This window comes from Sylvia atricapilla, chromosome 8, assembly GCF_009819655.1.
Source record: "Sylvia atricapilla isolate bSylAtr1 chromosome 8, bSylAtr1.pri, whole genome shotgun sequence".
NCBI classification, from domain to species: Eukaryota; Metazoa; Chordata; class Aves; order Passeriformes; family Sylviidae; genus Sylvia; species Sylvia atricapilla.
This window is the reverse complement of record NC_089147.1, coordinates 2,994,061-3,013,559: the sequence shown is the minus strand read 5'-3', so window position 1 is coordinate 3,013,559 and position 19,499 is coordinate 2,994,061. Positions and strand designations below refer to the sequence as shown.

The 19,499-nt window shown below is 44.9% G+C and overlaps 1 protein-coding gene across 1 annotated transcript in view; it reads right to left on the bottom strand.

Moving 5' to 3' along the window:
- The window catches only part of ADAM12 (ADAM metallopeptidase domain 12), a 160,331-nt gene that overhangs the window by 69,883 nt on the left and 70,949 nt on the right, over positions 1-19,499 (bottom strand). The window contains exons 4-5 of the mRNA XM_066324428.1: positions 6,561-6,639; positions 2,969-3,045 (exon numbers count right to left, since the gene is read on the bottom strand). Coding sequence (XP_066180525.1) covers positions 2,969-3,045; positions 6,561-6,639 — 156 coding nt within the window. The remainder of the gene's footprint in view (positions 1-2,968; positions 3,046-6,560; positions 6,640-19,499) is intronic.

Below are 19,499 nucleotides of genomic sequence, written 5' to 3'. Positions count from 1 at the left end.
GGAACCTATTCTTAATGAGTAGTTTCATGTCTTTTAAAAACCTCTGCTGCTCTGGGGGAAAATGCACAGCCCCTACCTATCCACACCTGGAACGATGCCCAAGGTGCCTGCCTGGTGGGAGGGGGAAGGTTTTGGTTCTCCAGGATTTCAGAGGGCTGACACTGTGCACTTCCTTTCATTAGCTGTTTCTCAGGCACTTGAACCCCAGCTCCACGCAGCAGCTGTGTGAGGTAGGTAAGAATCACTAAATGGATTTCACAGATGGAGAAACTGAGACAGAGACGTTTGTCCGATTCACTTAGAATCTGTCACGAAGCCAGGAACAGATCCTGAAAATGAGATGTGTCCTCCCTTCCGACAGCTGCTGTGAGTGAAGGGGGCTGCTCCAGGGACTGTCCCCACCCGGAGCTCCATGGCCACACAGTGCCTCTTCTTGCAGCTTGGAGTCTTTATCATGCCGTGGACAAACAAGAGTCCCTGCTCCAGCAAGGTGGTGGCAAGTACATTATCCTATCCTATCCTAATCCTATCCCTATCCTATCCCTATCCTTTCCTATCCTATCCTATCCCTATCCTATCCTATCCCTATCCTATCCTATCCCTATCCTATCCTATCCCTATCCTATCCCTATCCTATCCTATCCCTATCCTATCCTATCCCTATCCTATCCCTATCCTATCCCTATCCTATCCCTATCCTATCCCTATCCTAACCCTAATCCTATCCTATCCCATCCCATCTGTATCTATTCTTTCAAGCTAACAAAGCTGCCAGCAAAGTAAGCCATAAAGATACAGAATACAGAATGACTAGGTTGGAAGAGATGTCCAACCCAGAGTCCAACCCATGCCCTGAAGTTCTTTTGGGTTGTTCTGTTTTTGCAGCAATCTGGTCTGTGGAAGGTGTTCCTAGCCATGGCAGGGGGTGAAACAGGATGAGCTTTCAGGTCCCTTCCAGCCCAAACCCAAACCATGCTGTGTTTCCATGATCAAGCACAGGCAGTATCTGGGAGTTACTGCTGGCTGGGAGCTGCTGCTGTTGGTTGCTGGGCTGTGAAAGAGGTTTGGTGGAGTGAATCAACAGGCACAGAACTCTTATCACAAACTGTTCCCACTCACGGACACGCTGCTCACCAACCTCAGCAGTGAAACTGGGATTTATCCTCAGCTGATCTCCCACTAGAACAAAACATGCACTGCAAAGGAAAAGTCTGGAATTTTGGACTCAAAAAGGTGCTGCTCTGCTCTCCCGACAAAGAAGGAGCCTAATCCTGTCAGCTTGACTTCGGGGATTTGTCCCCAAGTGTCCCTGCCAGCATCTGCTGTCTTGACATATCTGAACCACCTAAACCTGGGAAACAACTCTGGGAGCACTTTGAACAAGAAAGAAAAGACTTCTGCCGTGGAAAAGGTTATTTTCTGTTGAGAGTGATTCATTTCCAGGTAGCTCTGGAAAAAGGACATCAATACAGACCCTGTCCCATGAGGTACAAATTTTCCCTGTGGAGCTGGCAGCACTGTGACCCTTTAACTAAAATACTGAGAGCTCTGCATTAGATTTTTACAAACGGTTTTAAATTCTGGATACATTTTGCAGTGAGAATGACAGATAAATGCTGGCTGTTCATGAAAGGGGTTTATTAAACTTTTGGAAGATGCTGGATCCATAGTGAAGCACCCATCAAGCTCCTCTCTGGGTGGGAATGAGCCAAAGGAATGCCATCCACAACAGCAAAGGGGTCATTCCCAGAGGGAGAGAGGTCCCGGGATCTGCTCTCTCTGCTCCTGCCTGTCCCAGAGCTCCCTTACAAAAGCCTTGAAAATGCCACTATTGCAAGAAATGCAAAATCAAGGGGACAAGATTCCAGCTACTCCTGCTGTTTGTAGATAAATTAAACCCAGAAAAGGCTGAGACAGCTGGAAATCTGACAGGAAACCCGGGTTTTCCAGGGAGAACGCTAGAACCAATTTACAGTTAATTACTGTGATTTGGAACAGCTCTGTGAGTAAATACCAGTCTCTGATTGTCCAAGTAAGAAAGACAATAGTTTCCTGAACTGTGTCCACTGTGTACTTCAAATGTTGTCAGCCCATTCCTTTGTCAAACTCGGAAGAGGTTTGGTTTTCAGGAATCTGCTGCTCCGTTGATAACAAGCAGCTAAACCCCAAAACCTGAGCATCTTACCTGCCATAAACACTCTGGATCACAGAATCTTGGATTCTCTGATTTCCAAAGCCACCTCTCCTAAGGGTGAGGCTGCTGGACACTGACTCCACAGCTGGCAAAAGCAGTGCTGACAGCTCTGGTGGGACAGTTTTGAGGACACAGAAAGCCACTGGACACTGCCAGGATGGAAATGTGCCAAGTGGCGGGCACAGAGAGGGATGGGGAGCAGGAGGGAAGGGATGGCTCTTGGAAAAAAACCCCAAACTGTGTGATCTGTTCTTTGTTTTTCCTCCTCAGAGCAATTAGAGAGAAAAATGATTTGAAGCGTTTCAACCAACATTTGAAAAAGAGAGAGAATCATGGAATTGCTTCTGTTGGAGGAGCCTTTCTAAGACGACTGAGTCCAACCATCCCCCCCAGCTCTGCCAAGGCCACCACTGCCCCGTGTCCCCAAGTGTCACCTCTACAGGGATTTTAAATCCCTCCAGGGATGGGCACTCCACCTGGGCTGGACAACCCTTTCCATGAAGGAATTCCCCAAATATCCACCCTGAGGCTGCCCTGGCCCAGCCTGAGGCCGTTCCCTCTCCTCCTGTCCCTGTGCCCTGGGAGCACAGCCCGACCTGTCCCCTCCTGGCAGGGACTTGTGCAGAGCCACCAGGTCCCCCCTGAGCTCCTTTGCTCCAGGCTCAGCCCTTCCCAGCTCCATCAGGAATTCTCCAGCCCCTTCCCCAATATTGATTCGTTCATTACAAGTCAAACCAGGCTCAGGAGCTCAAACCTTGCTGGATCTTGGCTCACCTGAGGCCCGAGCAGGTGCTGAGGCTGACGGAGGACTCGGGGTGTCCCTGCACCTGGCCGTGGTAAAAGCAGTGACCCTGGGGCAGGAAGAGAAAACATTTCAGTGCTCACAAATGTTCTTTGATCCCAACTATCCAGCTCTTTTATTCCGAGTGATTATCAATTTCAGGCCACAGCGTTCACAATCACACTGACTGCACCTTTCCTGTCCCACCAAATACTCACTGTGCTTACAGGTAAGCAATTAATTAATTAGGCCAAACAGCTCCTAATTGGAAACCTTGGGTGCCTCCTAAATCCCAAAAGGTGGTTTTTTTTGTTTGGTTTTCTGCTCTTAAAGGATCAATCATGTTAAATTTGTATGACTGACCCCTCCTTTTTCTGTGTTATTTATTTAAAGCCACAATATTGAATATTTTACAAAATTAATCAGATGAACAGATCAGCTGCTGCATTTTACTGCTTTCTCTAGAGATGCCTATTTTTATTTAAGGGCATTTAAATCTGTGTATCCCTATAGGAGGTAGGGATGAAAAGAGAAGTATAACAAAGGCAACCCCAACATTATAACTAAAAAAAAAAAAAAAATCACAAAGCCAATGAAGGAGAAGGGAAACAGGTTAGAAAGGAATTTTTTTATTAAAATACCCAACCAAGTAGCTGCGTGTTATTAAAAACAACCAAGAATAAAGGGGGTCTTCTATTTTGAGATACAACAGTCCAATCTCATTTTGTGGCTAGGTTATTATATTCCTTTAATAACGCACTGCTTGCAGAAGGCACCCACAACAGAGGGTTTCTAACATCCCCATATCTGTCTGGAATCAAGGCTAATTTTATTGTTGACCAAAGGTTATATTGCATTCCCAATAATGTGAAAGCAGGGACTGTGTCATGTCCAGTGTTCCTTTTCTCGTGGAACTTTGAATGCCACTGGAAACTCTGCTGGAAAAGGTTCCTGTCTGATTAGTGCAGAGGGAAGTTATCAGTGCTGCAACTTAACAATCTTTATGGCTTGGTTCATTATTGCATTAATTAACCTTTCCAGCCTGGGGCATGGTTTTCCCTCACAAAAGCTCACAGAGCAAACTTCTAAAGACCACCTCGATTTTGGTGAAGAAAGCAACAGTCTGGGCAAGATTTGGACAGGAATTTCCTGCAAATAAGTTTATGCCAGGAAAAATGTTTGTTTGATTTCCAGCACTAGCAAGTGGACACAGAGCAGGCAGCTCTGACTTTGTAAATACGAATCTTAGTGGCTTTTCTCAGTGGAAGAAATGACAGAAACAAGGGGAGAGTGTTTTACTCTCGGGTATTTTTATCATCAATCCTCATCAAGAGTCAGTAACACATTAACAAAGACAAAGCCAAAACAGAAGGCAGGGAGTCACAGACTGAATATTTTTGGGGGGTGATCACTTCAGTCACAATTGCTGTGGATGTCAAACTTTCAGTGTGGGTGCACCAGTTCACTTTATTTCAGTGTTATCAGTTCCATGCACCCAGCTGACAGAAGAAAAATCAATGCTCCCCCTTACTCAGGCACTGAATCTCTCATATGCTAAACCCAAGAATAAAACGGGTTTATTCTGATTGCTTAAAGCAAGCACGAGGCAGAGGTGAAGCTCAGAGCTCCTGAGAAAGAAATCTTTGGGTTTGAGAGCAGTGAAATGAGGAGGGGAGCCAATATCTCACCCCACACACCCACACGGCTGCTGCTGTGGTCCAGCTGTCTTTATCTAAGAGTGAATTATGGCAAAGGGCCTGATTTCTTTCCCTCTCCACATACAACTTGTCATTTTATTAACTCTGAGCTCCTGGTTGTGGCCCATTTCACAATTTCTCTGAGATCCAGCTATGTGATGCCAAAGTTCAGTGTTGAAAATGTAAACTTATCAGAGCATGGCCTGCAGTGGGACGGGGAGAAAATTGATTTCTAGCTCAGTAACTCCACTGAATTGCAGGACTTTTTTTTTTCTTTCTTTTTTTTTTTTTTTCTGCTATCAAATCTTTTTATTCCTGCAAACTGGTGTATATAAAATGGGTGACCCCTTAAAAACAAATAATTACCAAGACTGATCCATCATACTTAAAACAGTGCTTTACCCTTGCTCGAGATCGTTTAATAAATCACAGCTTTTGACAATTTTCCAGGTGCTATAAAGTGAAAAATAACTTAGACACTGACTCGTGTGCTCGAGAGCTGCCCAAGTGACAGCTCCAGGAACCTGCCTTGCTTTGACCTCCAAGCAGAGTTTGACTAAGCAACTTTTCAATGGAAAATCGGATTTGGTTCCCACTCCAGACTGTATTGATGTCCTCCGTGAAGAGGAGATATAAAAATAAAACTGGAGATTTAGCTTTTCTCAACCGTCTCGCAGCACTTCATGAAAAATGAATTCACTGATCTCTCTCTTTTTCAGGCAGCAAAATGCGCTGTCATTATTAATCATGACTTACTTTGCCATTATGCAAACAGATATTGTATTTTACCAGGGAAAACCTGTCATTAGCTGTACGCACACTCCTGTTAACTCAGGTAAATCTCTAAAAGACTCATGGGCTTCATTTAGTTCCTTTTACTTCCTTCAGGAGCCTCTGCAGCCTTCCAGCTCCTAAAACAAATGACTCTTCTCTCCCAAGCTGATTTTGAAGGAGAGATGAGCGCCCAGCAAAATGAAAGCGCTGCAAAGCTTTCCAAATGATTGCTTTTCTTGGGGTGTCTGGTGCTATAATGAAGATGCTTTTTCAGAAATAAGATGTTATGCAGAGAAATAATTCCTTCCCCTGATCCCAGCAAAGCCCATTATGGATGGGAACACAAAGCACAGTGTCTCTGCTGACAGTGTCACTAAGTAAATACCATAACATAACAAATACTTTATGGGACTTATGCAGATAAAAGATAAGCTTTGTAATTAAAATGGCTTGCTGCATTATTTCTAATTAAGGCGTTCATGCTGTCAGAGGACAAGAAACATTCGTGCCTTAAGGGGTTTTTGTTTTGTAAAAAACAGGTTTTAACTGCTTATTTTAACAAGCCATATTTTGTATATAACCACTTTTATACATGTACATAAATATACACACACATACACACAAATACAAGTATAAAGTACATTCAAAACACACTTATGGCCTGGATTTAAAAATAAACCAAACCAACACCCTCTCCCAAAGCCCAGTGAGGAAAGACACCCAAGCTTTGCCACTTCTGACATGAACTTTTGCACTCTGGAAATCAAATATTTAAGATTTTTTTTTCCCAAACAGAACTGGAGCTTTTCTCCATAACTGATCATGGCCATGGCTGCCATAATTATCAAATTTTAATGGGTCTGTTTCCAAGAAGCTAAAAAAAAAAAAACCTCTCACAAATTTTAAAAGTCACCTCGTTGAAACCCCAGAGCTCGCCTTTAAAATCTGCCTCTAAAAGTTCATGTGCAGGATGAGAGCAGCCACAAAGACACTGAAAGAGCAGTGGAAAAAAGATCACAGGTTGAGCTGTTTGATCCCAGAGCTCAGATCCTGGCAGAGAAGAGTCTGGATTTTCAGGATGAAGCACCATCCACCCAGGACACCCCAACCTTACCGTGTGGTTGCGTGTGAGAACCACGTCAGTGCCATCCTGCAAATAATGGGTCTCTGTGAAGCCTCTGGCCAACAATCCCCTGGAAAAAACACAGAGCACACAGAATATTGAGGCCACCTCACCTCGAGTTTATCCTTTAGAGGTTCTGTTTGAGATAAGGATCAAAGCCAGGAGTTAAGGATTCAGTGACTACAGGGAATAAGGGAAAATAGAACTCCAAATATCGAAGCTGCAGGACACGAACACTTCCTGTGGTAATTGTGAATAGAATACAAGTTTCCAGAATGTTTTCTCTTCCAAATGAAGACTCTGTGCCAGCACATTTCAGTGTTGAATCTTCCATGTAATTTTCAACACATTTTAGGTTAAATGGGAAATCTGGGGTTTGGAGTATTGTTAAGTAATGGTGGTTTGTTGAAAAGGAAAATGTTTTCCCTGTGTTCCTTATTTTCCCGTCTAATCTGTTGTATTCATCAGCAAGTGACCACCCAAAGACTAATTTAGCACTTGGTGAGTGAAGCAAACTCCTCCTATTGACACTCCCGGGAAAACAAACATTGCATGAACATCACAGAACTCACAGCACTGGATTCATCCTGCTCCTCTGAAAGGATATTCACTAATGGAAATTCAACCATTTCACAGGAGACTACACAAGCCCATGGGTGGGACGAGGCAGTTTGTTCCCATTCTCTCCACACTTCTCCTCCTGCCTCTGGCAATGAGATAAAAAATTTGGACTTGCAATTGTCATTTTCCAGGGATCTCCAGGGAGGGGCACGTGCGTGACAACCACGAGAACTTCTCTTTTTTGTAGGGAACTCGTGGAAGAGGGAAAGCTGCATCTGCCTCTTTTTTTAAAAAAAGAAGTCTTGCTATTGATCTGTTTTCAGCTCCTTATCTGAAGAGCATCTCTGACAAAGCCAGAAGGAGGAACACTCATTCACATTTACTCCTAACGTAGGTCTTGAGTTGTGCTCCGCACAATCACAAACACCCTCGAGTTCTGACAAAATTTCTGGTGAACTGCAAAGGCACAATAAAGAAGGAACAGGAGACAGATGCCACCATCACCTTCAGAAAACTTCAGAGTGTGGAATATTGAAAATCCCCGGCTCTGCATTTCACAATGTTCATTCTGTTCCACTTCAAAGAGGTGTTTCTCCCTTGGGTTGCTCATTTGAACAAACCAGGCCCTTTCTTTTATTTTTTTCTTAAAGCTGGTTAATGCTGCACACTTGCAAATGTTGTGGTGGGAACCACGGCACAGTCGTGGCACACATTTCTTCTATTTGTATAAACATTGTAACTAGAGCATAAACACACATTTAATTTTCATTACTGATTAATTTGCATCACATTAATACCCAGTGGCTCCATCAGGATCTGGTTGTGCTAGGAATTCTGCAAACACTTCTTAGGGAGAAAATCCAGCTTTAAAAGGCTTTGTCTTGAGGTAGGGGAAAAAAATGAAAAGAATGAAACAAGACCAAAAACAAAAAAGAAAAGGAAAAAAAGAATGTAAGGAGGTGGCAAGGCAAAAAATGAAGCCCCAACACATCACAGTGAGCATTCAAGCAGAGATTCTCACATTTAACTTTTAAATTTTTCAGCTTGTGGGAAATATTAGCATATTAATGGATATGGGATGTTAAAACACTGCAGCATTTGGTGGGTTTGTAGGAACTGGATCTCAGGCAACCACCACACCCACAGCAGGATTTGGCTGCCCAATGAAACATCGCAAGTTGATTTAGATACACAATAATAAATTACACCAACCATCTCCACAGGGACTCCCCTGGGGCCTCAGAGGACACTTGACCACAACGGTGATCTCATTTTGTGGCTGCAGCCTCCCCAAACCCTGCCAGGAGCAAAGTGGGCTGTATCCACCAGCCGTGGGATGGTTTGGGTTGGAAGAGACCTCTGAGATCTCCCAGCATCCATGGACAGGGACACCTTTCCCTGTGCCAGGTTGTTTAGAGCTCCATCCAACATCCCTTGGACACTGCCAGGGATCCAGGGGCGGCCACAGCTTCTTTGGGCACCTGTGCCAGGGTCTGCCCACCCTCACAGGGATGGATTTATCCCCAAAATCCCATCTAAACCCACCCAGAGTCAGTTTGCAGCCTCTCCCTTTGTCCTGTGACTACCCCTCTTGCACTAAGTCCCTCTCTGTTTCCTACTGTCTCCGTTATCACAAAGAGCAGCTGCTTTCATAATTATCACTATTTATCTAACTCTGCTAAGTTCTGCACTTAGCAGACATTAATTACCTTTGCAAAGGCAAGATCCCACGGCTGAAGCCAACGGAATTTTGCCGTGCAGTTTTTGGAGATGGGATTTCACCCAGGACAGGGGAGTGAGGTTCATTTAATGGGACAAAGGACAGGTGAAGGTAACAGATGGAGCAGGAGGGGAAAGTGATTGAGCAACACACTTGCTCTGTGCTCTGCTGTTTCCAAGGTGTTTGACAGCAATGATGAGAGAGGTGACCTTTCTGCTGCTGTTCATTCTGCTCCCAGGCACAGGTTTGGAAAACACTTCATAGATCTGTAGGTTTGAATACCAGAAGGGATTTGTGATCACCAGCTTGCCCTGCCCATGACAGAGATCATTTGACCCGAATTTATCTTCTGCTACACTGACAGGGAAGGAACCAGATCCATTTTCCTACTGCACAGAGCCCTTGCCTCCATCTCCCACCAAGACAGAGCTATCACAAACCTGTCAGGTTTTAACTAAGCCCAACCTAAACCCACTGCACTTTGTCTCTATCTTAATGTGCCAAAATCCACCTTCCAGCCACTGGACTGGATCTCATCCCCTCACATCAGAGCTTCATTTTTGTTTGAGCCTTCCATGGGAAGTTCTTGCCGCTAAAGTGAGGAAATGTAGGAGGTAAACAAACTCCTGGTGTCAGCAATGTCCCTGTCAGGATGGAATTTGGACACAGATCCTGAAAATACTGGCTGAAAATAAGAATTCCCAGTGTGAGCTGTAAAAGACTGGTAAGGGCAACAAGATGATGGAATCCCATTGCTGGACTGACCTAAGGAAAGCAAAAGAATGCCCCAGTGTGGAACACAGAGTTGTGGCTGCCCCTGGATCCCTGGCAGTGCCCAAGGCCAGGCTGGAGCAGCCTGGGACACTGGGAGGTGTCCCTGCCCATGGCTGGGGTGGCACTGGATGGGATTTAAGGTCCCTCCCAACCCAAACCCAAACCATTCTGTGATTCCATGACATCAAACCACGGAAATCTCATGAGCTGCTGGGGAAAGAACCCAGCTTTGTCAGGAGTCTGCAGCAACCCTCCTTCAGCCTGGTAACTCAGACATCAGTGCTGGGACTCTGCTCTGCTGCCAAGCCCCGCTGCTGCCAGCCTGAGAAGGAGCCAGGGGAAGGTTTTCTCCACACTGCAGAGGGTGAGGAGCTCTGAGACGCTGCCAGGGACTCCAGCAGTGCCTGGCAGAGAAAAGAGCTTTTATCCCCACTTGTAAAACGTCCAGTACCCTAAAAGCTGTGTAGGGTTGGTACCCAGGGACAGCGATTCCCTTGATCCCTTGACAGGTTATGAAAATTAAGTGTAACCAGCACTCAAATTCCACTGGTGAGTGTGCACCACGTCACTTTCCAGTGATGGCAATAATGTTCCACACACCAAACAATCAATCCAGCATATGTATCTATTAGGTAATTTAATTACCCTCCCACCACCCCCAAAGATAGGCAATATAATGGATTGATTTACATTTCTGGTTTTGACCCAGAGTAAAGGAGATTAATAGAGGAAAGTAAATTAATTTAGATGGCAAGCTACTTAACCTAATTGGATCAATGTAATTCCGAAAGAGCAGGGATCAAAATAACATTAATGTATCATAGAGCAATTCATCACCATGTCTGGAGTTTCAAATGTTGCCAGCTACAATGCTCAGCAGTACCAGATGATTATCAATACTTTGCCCTGCATGAAGAGACAGAAACAAATGCTGTGGAGAACTGCATCAGCTGCTTGATGAGGTTTTTTAAAAAAATCAGCTGAAACACTAGAACTTCCTCACTGATGCTCCACAGATGCAAAAGTGCAATTCCTGAGCACAATTACTGACCAACTTAGTCACGGAGTTTATCAGCACAGTGATTGTTTTTCACATTTCGCAGAATCACAGGATGGTTTGGGAAGGAAGGGACTGCAAAGCTCATCCAGTCCCATCCCCTGCCATGGACATGGACACCTTCCTCTAGATCAGGTTGTTCAGGATCAAATTTCCCAGAGCCAAATGCACAAGTGGAAGCTTCCACGGCCCAGAAAGATAAATTTTATGCCTCCTGATCTCTGACAGACACAGCACAGGCTCCCTCATCCTCTGTAAATCAGCAGAAAGCTTCCATGTCAGGCTTGCTGAAACATTTTCAGGTGTCAAGCAAGTAACCTAAGCCTCAGAGAATATGATGAATGTTATTTAAACTTCTAATCCTCACCTTCCTGGCCCCCTACAAGGTGAAATCTGAGGTGGTTTGTTTGGGGAGGGGAAAAATGTCCTGGTTCAAGCACATCAGATTTTGTTTTTTTTTTCCCCTCAATCCATTTAATGACAGGAGTGGTAATTTAACACACTGCCTCTCACTTGCAAATGAGAAAATCAGTCTCTGCTCTCCAGGCGCCAATATATTATTTCAAAAGGTTATAATGATATTTCATCACCCAGGGAGAGTCAGACAGACAGTCGCAGGAGTCAGGGATGGAAAAAGTCCAGTGGATCATACAGAGGGCCTGTAAGTGTGCCTGAGATCAAACCAGGTTCTGCCTCATCGAGCTGCAAATGTCAGGAGCGATGCTGATCCCACCACTTTCCAGGGAGGATTGCTTTGCATTCCAACAGATGTTACTGTCATGATGCATTTCCCAAAACCCAGCCTTTTCTAGTTCTTCCTAGCCCACTTTCACCAGCTGAGACAACTGCTCTCCTTCTCGGTACAGCAGTCATTCACATAGGTGCAGATTATTATCAAACTGTCCTTCAGCCATCCAGGCACCGAGTACAGAGTGTCAAACAAGAACTGGGCGCTTTTCACATCCGTGCCACTCAGGAAGAATCTCAGCATCACCTCAGCAGGAGCAGACCCGGGGTTCAGCATCACAGGGATGTCCCCCTTTGGTTGGACAAATCACCTGGATTCTCAGCAGTGGAGGAGAAGGTGCTGTGTCCTGTTGAGCTCTGGAGAGGAACACACCACTCTGTGTGCTCTGATTTCCTGCTGCCCCTTTGGCTTTCATTCCCAGCCCTCTGTACTCACTCCACTTCAGGATCTGCTGTTTGAGGAAGGACATTAAATACCCTTCTGGCTGTGGGACAGTGCCCAGGGCAAGGCAGAGGTGCTGCGGGGCTGGCTCAGGTGTGGCTGTGCTCCTCCCTTCCCCTCGGGAGTGCTGCCTGCCCCTCACACACACCCCTGACCTCTGCTCAGACTTTTGACTCTTTTTTTTTTGTCCTTCCCAATGATCAAGTGCCTGTTTTCTCCCCCATTCAAGCGCTGCCTCGCTCTGTTATACAAACTCTTATTAAATCCCCTCTGGCAATGCCTTTGAAACCTTTCCTACATCTGGGGGAGGTGAAGAGACTGGAACAGGACGGTGAACAGGCAGTTATAAAAAATGTCATTTATTCTGCCTGCTGACACCAGCCTACTCCATTAATTCTTAAGCATCTCAATTCAGGTCATTTTGACCTTTACATTGAAATTAGTTGTTATTTCTTCAATTGCTGTTTTTTTTCTTTTTTTTCCCCAGCTACATCCAGAGGAATAAACAAGTCTGTTAAACCTGCTGCCTCTGCTCAGGTGGTCTCAGCGCAAGCACTCACAAAGGTGATGTTCACAGAGGTGTTTTCCAATTCTTCCTTCTCATTACAAGGTAAAAAATGAGTTCAGCATGGGTAATGAGTTTCCCATGCACAGGTACCTAACACCATTCTATTCACAGAATCATCTCATATTCTTTAAACACGCCACATTCTTTCCCCTTGTTTAATTATCTTAAGTGATTTGAACTGCTTTTGGACATTTTCCCACTGAATGTCTCCACTTCATAATATCCTATCTGCCACACTCCAGTGTGCTGCCACAGAGGGGCTGCGGTGTCATAATTGAGGAACCCGAGAGATTGAAAATCGTGAGCTCAATTAGCACAACAATTCAGAGGCAAAAAGGGGAGCAAAATAAAACTGTAATAGCTGGGAAATCAACCAAGCATCCCAGGTTTCAACAGTAGCTCTGTGGCAGTGGCCTGCAGCTTATTTCACGTGGTCTGGAGATGGACAATTTGCGTAGATCATACACCAGATTCGGAAAATATGTCTTTGTGTTTGCACCCAGTCCTCTTGATGCAGAAATTCATCTAATCCTGTGCCTACTGGAGTCCATAATATATAATATTAAAGTATATCCCCTGAGATGAGTAGAGCAGTGCCTGGCACACCGAGAACCAGTTCTGACAAACACATGCTACAGGTGAGAGCCAGACTCTGAGTGATCCTGGACAGAGTGTGGGGTCAGACATTCCCACCCTTGGCTGCTCTCTGGCCTGCTGGGAATGGGAAAGAGGGATAAATCCACTTCCAAACCCTCCAAGCACCCTGTGTTCATAACTCATCCCTGCATGTGGTGGCAGCGTGCAGAAAACCCAACAGTCTAAGCCAACAAATCCCAACAGCTGAGGGAGAGAAATGCAGCTCCCTGGCTGGCAATCACCCAGTGATTGAGAGCTTTCTCCTCTCCTGACTGCTGGGCAAATAATCCATGAGCTTCACCTCCCCAGATTTCAATAGGCAAAGATTGAAATTAAACCCAGCACGCTGGCAGCCCCCCATGCTGTTCTGGGCCCTCAGTGCACTTCCATCACTCTGCTTCCATCACTCATTGTCACATTGATGTTACCATTAACGTGCCAAAACTGTAGCATTTATTTATCACTCTAATTCCAAAACATTAATGAAGAGGCTACAGCTAACCACTGGGGTGGGGAAAGCATAAAGAAGATAAATACCATGTTTTCCAACGAAGTATATGCTAAAAACCCCTAATTTTTTTTCTAAAATGTCTAAAACTTGGTCAAGATGTCCAGGGTATCCTAATGGGATGGGTTTAGGTGATCCTACACCTCAGAGGGGAAGGAACAACACACAGGGCACGTGTAGGGGAATCAAAGGAAGACCAGCAAGGTTCACTCTGTCTCCACAAGAGAGCTCAGACACAGCAACACTTCTCTAAGAGGAGAGGGAATGGCAGCACTCCCCTGGACTTTGGCTGGAGCTGATCAATCTCACATATCCCAAAAGCCAAACTCACAACTGGATTCTCAGCATTCCCATGTTAACCTCAAAGACTTTCTGACTGCCTTTCACTGTCCAATTCTGAAACACCAGAGCTTACAGCACCTCTCTTGGAGCTGTTCTTGTGAAGGAATATTTCGTATCACCTCCCTGAGCTTCCCTGTGTGGTGGATCAACAGAAACCCTGCCACTGGTTCAGCTGGGCTGGGTGCCACGAAAAACAAACATTTCAGGAAAGGCTCCAGAATAACACCAGCCACAAACTGCTGTCAGTGATGGAGAGGTGCTGGTGCTTACTGCTTAATGGATTTCTGATGCGAAAAACACAATTCTGTACATTTAGGCAAAGCCTGCTTTGGGGAGGCTTCACTGCTCCAGCTACATTAAGTGGTTTCAACTTGGCTTAATGGAAGTGGCTCCAGTGAAACCCTTTAGCAAAGTGCCAGAGGTGAAAGCATTCTGCTGGAAATAATCACTGCACTCCTGCACCTCTGAGGTATCTGTGGCAGAGATCAGAAGGAGTATGTGCTCTGCTGTGCTGCAGGCTGAGCCCAGACCCATCTGTGCAAGAGAGAACTCTGGATGGCCTCGGGCTGGACCAAAGACTGACACAGTTCTGGGGCTCCTGGCTGCCCTTCCATGGATCTGTTCCTCACATGGCAGTGCTGGGGTTGCTGATGAAAAGCAAACTCCCCAGTGCTGTGTTTTATCTTGGCTTTGCCAGGGATTAAATGCGCGATTCGGAGTTTGTTGTTAGGACTCAGATTATTAATTCTTATCTATATATAGATTATTAATTCTTATCTATAGCACAGTCTCACAAGCTGTGAGTTCTACAGCACCTCCAGCTAACAAACTAAAAATGGCTCCTATCTCTCTCTCTACAAGCCCTTTTAAGGATAAACTGTCCAATTATGAGATGACACATAAATTATTTTGACTTTTAACCCAATAACCAACCACCTCAGCCTACAATGAGGATTTTTCTACCCAATTACAAAACCCCACCCCGAGCCATGGAGGAGAAGGTGAATAAGGAGGACTCAGCCTCTGCCCTAGAACCTCCATCTTGCTCTCTCTCTATATATATATTACTGTATTCTAAATCCTTAAACTCTAAGTTTTGCACTCTGTGATATCCCACACTTCTATTCCAACCCCACATCCACAATCCCAGTGCTGTCACTCAATTTTGGAATCCTTTTCCAAGGCCTCAGGTCCAATTCAGTGTTTGCTTGGGGGTCAGTGTCTGTGAGCACAGAAAGTCTGAAACTCTGAGCGCCCAGGGTTCCAACATTATGCTTCCACTAAAACCTGTACAAGATAATCTAAGAGCTTTTTGTGACATTCTGATCTTGCCTGCCCAGTGCAGCGTTGGAGCTGCAGATGCAGGAAACCCTGAACAAAACCAAGGTTGGAAAAGCTCCTCAGAATCACTGAGATGTTTCAGAAGCTCAGAGGAACACACATCACAAGTGGCACACATGATCTTTTTAAGGTATTATTTTCCAACATCCCAACACTGCCTTTCACAAAACTAATTCTTCCTGGGCCCTGTAACACTCCTAGAATGGCATCTTTTCAGTCAGCAATAAGTTTGGAGATACTGGGCTGGAAAGCTGTCAAATTCTATTTGAAATGTCTCAGTTAATTAAATATGTCACTCGTAGCAGAGTAAAATTATGCTGCTGAACAGATGTCACTGGGCAAATTGTCTGACTGTACTCGCATCTGAACATTTTCAGACTGCTACGGAATTCTGGTTCAAAGATCCAAGAAAACTGCTCTTAACACGGAAAATTTATAAACACAGAAATTTAAGTAACTCCAATGAAAAAATCAGAGCTTGTTAAAATAGAACTCACAAAATGCAAACAGTGCTGAGGGATTACAAAAGGTTATTGCGAGTGTCTGCAATACTTCTAGGAAGCCAAGTTCCTCCAGTAATGAAAAGTCACAGAGCCTAAGTTTATCCTTGGATTCCAACAATGACATCCTCTCTGTGCCTTGTTCTTGCTTTGGAGTGTGTGCCTGTAGGCTGGCATTTGCATTTTTTAATTTCAAAGAAGTTTTACTGCCATTTCTGCCAATTTGTTGCAACGTGAAATCGTATTTTTGTTTTCAACTAAACCCACGATTTCCTCCTTGCCACCAGCACGAACCATTTGCTCCAAGCTGGCTGTGCTCATGTTCCACTTGCAGAATCTTGGACTTTTTAGAGATATGTCTTCATTTTGCCCTGCGCCTCACTGCCCCTCTCAGTAACCTTTTAAAATGCTGGGTGAAGAGGGCAGAGATCATAAAATCTTTGTGTTTAAATTCCAAACCTATAAACCTGCTTTAAAACTCAGTAGGTGCAAAAGCCCTAAAATAAGTTGCAGGTTGTCAGACCAAAGGTCCACCTAGTCCCGTATTCTGTCTCCACCAGTGGCCAGCACTAAGGATATAACTCCTGGAGAGGAGAAACATTCTACACCTCCCCAAAATACTGCTCCTGCTCTGCCTCGGAATCCTTTATGAGCCAGGGATCGATGCAGGGTGGAAACTGAAATTAAACACAAGCCCACAAGGGTGTTCTCAGCATCTCCTGCCACTCTTCCTTCCCAATTAAAGCAGTGACTTCCAGGAAGATCAATTAATTTGGTAGCAGAGGCAGGCTGCAGCTCCGTGCTCGGGCTCAGGGCACAGCCACAGCTGCAATTGCTGTGCTCTGGAGGCTGCCCCGTGGAGAAGGCTTTGATTTCAGTGCCCAGCACAAGTTAGTGGGACAGAAAACCAGCCAGGAACATCCCCTGGTGTGTCAGGAGCCTGGCTGGTTTTGTTTGGAGGCTGCCTGGGCATGCTCATGTGGTTTTCTAGGGAGTGAGGGATGTTTTACCAGCAGAGCTGTGTGGGACCCCTGTTAACTCCTGTTAACACCATTCCCACCCCAAAACCCCACAGCTGCTCTCTGGCTTGGCCAGCAGCACCAATTCTTGCCCAGAGGAGTCACTGCACAGTTCCTGAACCACTTCTTAAACAAACACATCTTCAGAGACAGGGGTTGCTCCCAGCCCCTGGACAGGGGGACACATCCCAAACTCTGGGCAGCTGCTGGAATATGGCATTTTGGTGTCCTGGGAAACCTGGGGGGATATTTCATACAACATCAGGCTATCCTCTCAGGAGATTATGGCTCATTTCCAACTAATTCTGCTTCAAGAGGTGACATAAAATTAGGGTGAGGTGACTCTAAACAAAACCATGGGCCCGAGCTACCAAGCAATGAGTGAGTTTATAGGGTAGAGGCAGATGAAAGGATGGAGTTTGAAATATTCCCCCTTCCTTTCTCTTTCTTACCCAATAATTACGGTCCTACATTCCCTGCATTTTGCCTTAACCTTTCTTCATCATCTCTCCACTGCCTCTCCTTTTCCCTGCATTATCCCCCCTTCCTTCCTCACCTCTTGCCTGCTGAGGTTTATTATTCAGCAGCAGAAACATTTCCCTTGGAACACAAACCCACCAAAAAGCACCACGACCATGCAGGTGCTTTTCTTCAAGGAGCCTGAAAACCCGTGGGTGCCTCCCAGGGCTGTGAGGCTGAGGCACCTGCCAGTGCCCAGCCCCACAAGATGTGTCCCCAGTGGGACCTTTAATGGAGGGAACACTGCTCATGCCCCCTGCTCTCAGGTCAGCCCCCAGGCTCCTGTTTTTCAGGCAGCACAGGAAGAATAACCAGTGAAATAGGAAGAATAACCAGTGAAATTAGGTTTTTAACGTCTATTCTTTGCTATTTCACCTCTCCCTCTGCTCTGCGCTTCCCCTGGATCTAATTCCTCGGCTCTGCCATGTGTCAGACCCCTTTATGAGGGAATTAAACCCATCAATCCAGCAGTAAATGACTGCAGGGGAGCATCAGAGCGACGGCCGTGGCTTTGGGGAGGTGAGCCCCGGCTCTGAGCCCCGAGCACGGAGCAGATGGAGGTGGGCAGCAGGGACAGCAGAGGGCTGAGCCATCAGCATCCTCCTCCTTTTCCTCCCTGCACTCACAGACACACAGAGAAACCCCACAGCACCTTCTCCTTTTACTCATTCAGGGCCTGATGGATGTCAGAGTGTTAGTGAGGAAAACACATCATCACGGAATGATTACATGAGGTGCTTTATTGAGAGCTCTGGGAGTCGAGGTACAGACCCAAATCCAACTCCAACGAGGGCTCAAATGGTGAACAGTCTTATACCCTTTTGTTATACAACTCTGTGTTAATCATTGAGCCCCCATTGTTCTGTTGTATACACCCAAACATGAATTTTGGTAAATATCTTCCCTTGTGATTCTCACAATTCTGGTTTAAGGTAATAATCACGTTCAGCTACCAACAATCATTACAGTTATATCACCTATCAGATGATGATTAGGTACAGTTTCACCCAACCTGGTAGAGAATAGCTTTATATCTAAGATAAATAGGCCTAAGTACAAATTGTCCTGATCCTCCTTTCCCCCTGATTACCCAGGCAAAGTTATACTTGATTTGGTTGGAACAACAGCATGAAAGCCACATCCTGGTTGCAGTGAAGCTGAGGTTCTATTCCCCAGCTTTGCAGCTGCAGAAATCATTAACCCTACATTAACAAGAGGCAGGCTCTGACTCCTCTCTGCAGTGAGATTTTTGGTCCAAACTCGCTCCTCACCCACCTGAGGATGCAGTGAAGTCTTCTGCAGACAGCCTGCTTTAGTGAGAGAAGGATCAGACACCCATCTTCTACTGGTTAAGACACAAAATTATAATCTTCTTTTCAATTCCAGGAAGTAATTAGTTTATAATAACATTTAACATTTAGTTGCTGACAGAGATATGACACTTATCTTACATAAGTCATTTTAATTATTCCTACTAACCCAGGCCTCAAAAATATTGTGCAGTCTGAGCTAACAATGCCTTCCCAGATATTTTTGGTTCTACTGTCATTTGAAAAATTGATGCCTAGAGCATCAGCATTTATCAAGCTCATTATAGATTTCATCCAAATGACTACAGATAATTAAAAGTATGCTTCATTTTTATTGTAATGTTTTCCCCCCTAACACTGCAAAGTAATTCCGTTGTTGCTCAGGGTTTTAGGAATTAATATAGACTCATCTGCCAGAAAATGAAGTTCCACAGGATTATAGGCAAACTATTCATGGATCCAGATGTGAGTCAAACGTGCAGAAATTATATGTGCACACCCACAAATATATTCATATACATACTTTGGACTACTATATGCATTTTCACATACATTAAACAGTCTTAAAAATCAATGGTTAATTCAGAGAGAGCTACAGACTCTTTCTTGGGTGACCACTCCCTGAAAATCTGTCTACTCTAAAGCACTTGGGCAAGCTGGACACACAAAATCCCTTCAGAATTTTATTTTATACTTACATTTATCTGCTTCTATATGAAATATATGCACCTGGTGCCCCATCCTCTTACATCACTCGGATTTATTCACACTCAAATGAAGCAAGTTTATGCTACTGCTGCTGACCTGAGAAATCCTGGCAGCCTTGGCTTTATTTTCTGTAACTGTGAAGAAACAAATCTTTTGGGAAACTGTCTAACAGGATTCT